The following is a 7,500-nucleotide window of genomic DNA, read 5'->3' on the forward strand; positions in this document are numbered from 1 at the left end:
TCCTTACAGATCTATAACTGTAGGTGTGTGCGTGTGTGTGTGTGTGTGTGTCTGTGTGTGTGTCTGTGTGTGTAAACAGTTCGGAATTCACCTGTCCTTCTCTTCCGTAGGAGCCAGGTGTGACGAGTGTGCCCCAGGTCACTATGGTAACCCCCAGGTGCCCAGCGGGCGCTGTCTGCCCTGCCAGTGTAACGACAACATCGACCAGCTGGACCCGGGGTCCTGCGACGCTCGCACAGGCGTTTGCCTCACATGCCTGCACCATACCGAGGGCTATGGCTGCCAGCGTTGCAAGCTGGGTTACTACGGCAACGCCGCCACCCAGAGCTGCAGGAGTGAGTACAGTTAGACAGTGTGTGTATATATGTAGTGTGTGTGTGTGTGTGTGTGTGTGTGTGGTGTGTGTGTGTGTGTGTGTGTGTGTGTGTGGTGTGTGTGTGTGTGTGTGTGTGTGTGTGTAACTGTCTTTCTCTCTCCACAGAGTGTATGTGTTATTCAGTGGGCACAACGTCGGAGGCGTGTCCGTCCCCGGGGGAGTGTCACTGTGACCTGCAGACTGGCCAGTGTCCCTGCCGGCCTAACGTGATTGGCCAGAACTGCGACCGCTGTGCCCCTGATACGTTCCACATTGGAAGCGGAAAGGGCTGCCAGACCTGTGACTGTGACCCAACCCACTCCTTTGGGACGTCGTGCAACGAGGTGAGAGCCACAACTGACCTCACCCTTACCCGTTCTGCCAGTCACATTCTGTTAAAGGTCCCCAGAGCACACACATCCCTGGGTCACTCGTCTTTTCAGTTCGCTGCAGCCAGCGACTGGAACGAGCTGCAACAAACACTCAAACTGGACAGTTTTATCTCAATCTTTTCATTCAAAGACTCAGTCATGGACACTCTTACTGACAATTGTGGCTGCTTTGTGTGATGTATTGTTGTCTCTACCTTCTTGCCCTTTGTGCTGTTGTCTGTGCCCAATACTGTTCGTACCATGTTTTGTGCTGCTACCATGTTGTGTTGCTACCATGTTGTTGTCATGTTGTGTTGCTACCATGCTGTGTTGTCATGTGTGCTGCCTTGCTATGTTTTCTTAGGTCTCTCATTTTGTAGTGTTGTGTTGTCTCTCTTGTCGTGATGTGTGTTTTGTCCTATATTTATATGTTATTTATTTATATATATATTTTTATCCCAGCCCTCATCCAGGAGGTCTTTTGCCTTTTGGTAGGCAGTCATTGTAAATAAGAATTTGTTCTTAACTGACTTGCCTAGTTAAATAAAGGTTCAATAAAATAAAATAAAATACCCCATCCTTCCAAAAAAAAAACCCACACCCCATATTGTCACCCAACCCATCTACACACAGCACACACACACAATTGGCCAGTGTTACCTGGTGTTGATTTTCAATGTAACATTTTTACACTCAGTGGTGTAAAAGAACCCCAGTGTGGTTGTAAGTAACCAGAGTTTAACCAAAACCACGCCCATCTTTATCATATTTCCCAGCATGCTCTATTGCAGGTTGATTTTTAGAATTGTTTGTTTCAATATCTATGTTTTTGCATGTGAATTGATTAATTAATATTATGCTACACAAATATAAATAACATACATTTTCTAACCTAACCCAATGAGTTACTTGGATTTATTGGATCCGTTACTGAAAAGGTTACTCCAGTTTAGATGCTTTAGCTCAGGGCTCATCAACTATGTTTAGCCGCTGGATGATTTTTTCTTAAGCGGATGGTCAGGGGGCCCGAACATAATTACAAATAATTTGTAGACTGCAAATTGACCGCAATAATATTTGATTAAAACAGAAGAATTTCAAAGCTTGCTTACATTTGTATACAATCACAAATATCTCTTTTATTATGAATGTGAATACTTTGGAAAAGATTTCCAAAATAAAAATCACTTTGAGCTGATTTACTGGTGATTTTACAATATTTTTATGTCCAACAATAAAACTTTAAAATAAAAAATTGGATCAGGAAACTTGGTGGGCCAAACGTGGGCCGCCAGTTGGGGATCCTTGCTTTAGGTAGTCTCATATCTTAGTCTTCCCAACCCTGGCAGTTATTCTGAGTGCAGGTTGCGGGTGAATACATATTCCAAATGTTGGATATCCCCAATCTGGCTGGATTCCAATAGGAATTACACGACACTTTGCAAGCCAGCATAATGTGACTTGCAGGCCTGATGTGGCCTGTATGCCATGAGTTTCAATACACTGTATTAACGTAAAACTTATCTTGACCTGGGATCTTATCCTAGTTCAGCACTCCTACTCTGAAACTCTGTATACAATACAGGCCACTGTCCATTGTACAGTGTGTAGCAAGAAGACCCTCCTCTAACCTGGAGATGGTACACTGAGTGCACAAAACATTATGCTCTTTCCATGACATAGGCTGACCAGGTGAATCCAGGTGAAAGCTATGATCCCTTATTGATGTCACTTGTTAATAAAACTTATTCGGGATCGGTGTCCCTTCCACGGGACAGTTGAGCTAACGTAGGCTAATGCAATTAGCATGAGGTTGTAAGTAACAAGACAATTTCCAAGAACATTTGTTTTATTTTTTTTATTTGATCCTTTATTAAACCGTGTAAGCAACTTGAGAACAAGTTCTCATTTACAATTGCAACCTGGCCAAGATAAAGCAAAGCAGTTCGACACATACAACAACACAGAGTTACACATGGAGTAAAACAAACATACAGTCAATAATACAGTAGAAAAATAAGTCTATATACAATGTGAGCAAATGAGGTGAGATAAGGGAGGTAAAGGCAAAAAAGGCCATGGTGGCAAAGTAAATACAATATAGCAAGTAAAACACTGGAATGGTAGATTTGTAGTGGAAGAAAGTGCAAAGTAGAAATAGAAATAATGGGGTGCAAAGGAGCAACTCAAAATTAGGAAGGTGTTCTTAATGTTTGTACACTCAGTGTATATTACATGTTCATAATGCTGACATGTTGTGTTGTCTTGTATTGTATTGTCTTGTGTTGTGTGTTTTTTAGCTGTCAGGGCAGTGCTCATGCAAGTCAGGTTTCGGGGGAAGAAAATGCAACGAGTGCCGAGATAAGTTCTGGGGAGACCCTGAGGTCAAATGTCAAGGTAAGTCACTCTGGCTGAGATTTTGAGTAGCAGTAGAAAGTACAAAGTATGTGTGTGGATTCCTTCCCATGACTGCCTTAAACATCATGAAGCTGAAACATGTGCAACAGGGTATCTAAGAGCGCCATTGCTTCCTCTCCAAGTGGGTCTCTCTCTGAATTTACTGGGGTCTGGAGAAACACTCTTGGAGAGTGGCTCTGTGTGTTTTGAATCGGTCTCTTAGAGTTTGAGTAAACAGCCTCTCACGGTCTCGTTCTCATGACCGGTGGTTCCCATGAGTGACTGGGCTGGAAGCTGGGTTTTATATATTTTTTTGCGTTACAGTTTTCTCACAGAGTGTGTGTTTGTGTGTGTGTGTGTGTGTGTGTGTGTGTGCATTCGTGCGTATGTCTGTCCTTGTGTCAGTGTGTGCATGTGTGTCACCAGTGTGGTGTTAGTTGGCTCCTCCCTGTCTACATCTCTACATGGTTTATTGTCTGCTGAACAACTGACAAACAGGCCAGTTTCAATCAATCACCGCATCAGGAGAAATGTATGTCTTATAGAAGTTGGCACACCCTCAGAGAGACAGTGAAAGAGAGAGAGGAGAGAGGGAGGGAGAGAGGAGGGGGGGGTAGAGATTTTCAGAGTGAAATTCTGGGAATAACTCCTTGGCTCATGTGAGAATCAGAGCCAGATGTTCCCAGCAATCAGAGGAATCCTGTCGTGGTCTTATTCCTGTGGTTGTGTAATTCCTGCAGCATTCCCAAACTGCCTGTAAAGTTAGTCTGGCCTCCTGGCGCTGTCCTCGCCCTGTCATCGCTCTGTGTGTATACTGCATGCATGTGTGTGTATGTGTATGAGTGTGTGTGTTTGAAATAGAGAGAGATGAACAGAGACACTTTTGAGGATTGACACCACATCTGGGTTAAGAGGGTCATGCCATGGTCTGATTTAAGAGGTCAGGGGTTAAAGTGACAGGCTTGACGACGGCGTCTGTGTGTGTGTGTGTGAATTAAGACGTCACGGCCATTGGTACAGGCTCAACCCAACCACGTGGGTGTGGCTGTGATTATCGTGTTACCTGTTCATGACCGCCTTTGTGTATAGTGGTGTGGTCACTCATGTTACTGTCAGCCGTTCATGTCATGTTTAGGTTCACTACCGTCACAGTAGGTATCAGTAGTATGTGGTTGTGTTGACAGTGTAACAATAGGGGTTGCAGTCCTAAGCCTGAGCACTCATGGTTACCGCATAAGCAGGGCTCAGCCACAAGGGAGTGTGTGTGTGTGTGTGTGTGTGTGTGTGTGTGTGTGTGTCTGTGTCTGTGCGTGTGTGTGTCTGTGTCTGTGTCTGTGTCTGTGTCTGTGTCTGTGTCTGTGTCTGTGTCTGTGTGTGTGTGTGTGTGTGTGTGTGTGTGTGTGTGTGTGTCTGTGTGTGTGTGTGTGTGTGTGTGTGTGTGGAGGACTAACTGAGAACGACTACCTCGGCAGCCGTTGCAGGTGATTAACTCCAAAAGGAATTACACATCACTTTGCAAGCCAGGATAATGTGACTTGCAGGCTGTAAAACAGGAGTTTCAGACCACTGTGTTAGGGTGTACCTAGGCCCTCAAAGAAAGGCCTTACGATATACGTATGTAATGTATTGTCATAAAGAGTTAATTTTACACTGGGAAATATGCAAATAATGTAGAATACATGCTCAACTTGAATTGTATGTTCACTCAACCTAAAATTCAAAGTTGAGTGAACATAGAATTCAACTTAAGAATATATGTTGGTTCAGCTACACTGAGTGTACAAAACTCCAAACTTTTGCACTCAGAACAGCCTCAATTCTTCGGGACTCTACAAGGTGTTGGCTGGATGTCCTTTGGTTAGTGGACCATTCTTGATACACACGGGAAACTGTTGAGTGTGAAAAACCCAGCAGCGTTGCAGTTCTTGGTACAAACCGGTACGCCTGGCACATACTACCATAGCCTGTTCAAAGGTGCTTAAATATTTTGTCTTGCCCATTAACCCTCTGAATGGCACACATACACAATCCGTGTCTCAATTGTCTCAAGGCTTAAATCCTTCTTTAACCTGTCTCCTCCCCTTCATATACACTGATTGAAGTGGATTTGACAAGTGACATCAATAAGGGATCATAGTCAGTCTATATCATGGAAAGAGCAGGTGTTCTTAATGTTTTATACACCAAATGTTGAGCAAAGTCACCATCCTATTGCAGCTGGTTGCCTTACACTTGTACATTGAATTAACGTTAATGCTATTTTGTTGAGCAAACTCACAATCCTATTGCAGCTGGTTGCTTTATAATTGTATGTTGAATCATTTTTATTTTTGGTGCATCAGTCACCCTCTTCAAAAGCTTAGGCAACAGTAATGGGTGCTAACCGCTTATATACACCCTTTTCCTGTTCTCCATTCCCCACATTGGGACTTACTCCATCACTCTATTCCTCTCCTTCTCCTCTCATCCACTCTAGAGGTTAGAGGGCTTGTCTCTGCTGTGCTTCAGACTGGGGGGCGGGGGTCAAAAGGGGGATAGAGTTTAGAGGTCAAGGCTACCTGTGGGATTATTTACTCGCAGCGCAGGACTGTTGAGACGTTAATAATATAGTTTTTCAATACCTCTGTTTCCCTAGGGGGGGGGGCTTTTAAAGGGCACAGACCTGTTCTCATATTACTTTGAGTTCATTTCCTTGTACCCTCATTTCCTTTCCATCATCACCACTGTTTTCACCTCAAGTCAACTATAGGTATGTGTGTGTGCTTAACCCTTTTCTCTCTTCTCCTCTTCCTCTTCCTCTTCCTCTCCCTCTCCCTCCAGCGTGTGACTGTGACCTGCGTGGCATCGCCAGCGAGCAGTGCCACCGTTCGTCCGGCCAGTGTGTGTGCGTGGAGGGTGTGTCTGGGCCCAGGTGTAACCATTGTGCCAGAGGGTACCATGGGACGTTCCCCGCCTGCGAACGATGCCACCAGTGCTTTGCCGCGTGGGACGGCGTGGTAGGGGAACTGTCCAATCAGACTCAGCGTTTGAAGGATCATGTGACAGAGCTCCAGACCAGTGGGGTGACGGCGCCGTACAAAGACACCGTTAGCAGTCTGGAGATCAGTGCTAATGCTATCAGTGCGATAGTAGAGAACAACCCTGCTATACAGAAGGTGGAAGATGTACAACAGATGATGCAGCAGGCCACGTATGTACACACAAACATGTGCGCTTGCACGCACACACAAACACGCACCTGCATACGCACATTTACACATTGAAACACTGTTTGGACGTTGATGTTATGATCAGTCCATGTCAACTCTAATGAAAATACTATTCTCTGTGTGTGTGTGGTGTGTGTGTGTGTGTGTGTGTGTGTGTGTGTGTGTGTGTGTGTGTGTGTGTGTGTGTGTGTGTGTGTGTGTGTGTGTGTGTGTGCGTGTGTGTGTTTGTGTGCGCGTGTGTGTTTGTGTGCGCGTGTGTGTGTCTGTAACAGTGAGCTGGTGGCAGACCTGAACGAGAGGCTGAACGTCTCAGAGGGTTCCCTGTCCCGTCTCGTTGCCAATGCCAACGACACCGAGGCCAGTCTGGACGCACTGAGAAAGCAGGCCCAAGAGCTAGAGAGAACAGTCACAGACATTCGAGACCACATAAAGACTGTGAAGAACTCTAACATAGAGGGTGAGAGAGGAGGGAGAAAAGAGAGGGGGTACAGTATGCATGATATCATTACTAGTTCTGACACACCCGTGTGTGTGTGTGTGTGTGTGTGTGTGTGTGTGTGTGTGTGTGTGTGTGTGTGTGTGTGTGTGTTTTATTTGTGTATGGCAGGAGCGATGGACACCATCACCAAGGCCCACTTGGAGTCTAAGAAGGCGGAGATCCGTGCCAATCAGACCACCAGTTACCCCGACAACACTTTGGAACAGTCGGCTACACTACGGCGTGAAGCGGAGGCCAGACTGAGCCAGAACCAGGCGGAGTTTGACCTGAGACAACAGAAACACACAGAGAGACTGGAGAGGCTCGCCACAGAGCTCAACACTCTTGACCTATCAGAGCTCAGCAAGCAGGTAAGTCTGACCTATCAGTAGCCAATTATCATCTCACTTCTTCACCATACTGCTTTTTGATTGGTCCCTGGTTTTACAGTGCTCTTACCCGATTGGTGTGTTTTCTCTCTGTGCAGACATGTGGAGCGGCTGGGGGGGAGGAGGGGTGTGCTGCGTCCCCCTGTGGAGGGGTGGGGTGTGTGTCAGAGGACGGCACCCTTCGCTGTGGTGGGGAGGGGTGTGACGGTTTGGTCACACAGACACAAAGCACTCTGAAAACAGCCAAGGACTTTGACCAGGAAATCCTCTCCACCGTGCAGGAAGTGGACAAGCTCTCTAG

General features: G+C 45.9%; 1 protein-coding gene across 1 annotated transcript in view; it reads left to right on the forward strand.

Moving 5' to 3' along the window:
- LOC106609095 (laminin subunit beta-1) overlaps positions 1-7,500 on the forward strand; it is a 30,452-nt gene that overhangs the window by 17,290 nt on the left and 5,662 nt on the right. The window contains exons 21-27 of the mRNA XM_045721919.2: positions 111-335; positions 482-699; positions 3,027-3,123; positions 5,944-6,313; positions 6,605-6,789; positions 6,940-7,181; positions 7,298-7,500. The exon at positions 7,298-7,500 is cut by the window's right edge and continues 4 nt beyond it. Coding sequence (XP_045577875.1) covers positions 111-335; positions 482-699; positions 3,027-3,123; positions 5,944-6,313; positions 6,605-6,789; positions 6,940-7,181; positions 7,298-7,500 — 1,540 coding nt within the window. The remainder of the gene's footprint in view (positions 1-110; positions 336-481; positions 700-3,026; positions 3,124-5,943; positions 6,314-6,604; positions 6,790-6,939; positions 7,182-7,297) is intronic.

Source organism: Salmo salar, chromosome 07, assembly GCF_965601325.2.
Source record: "Salmo salar chromosome 07, fSalSal1, whole genome shotgun sequence".
NCBI lineage: Eukaryota > Metazoa > Chordata > Actinopteri > Salmoniformes > Salmonidae > Salmo > Salmo salar.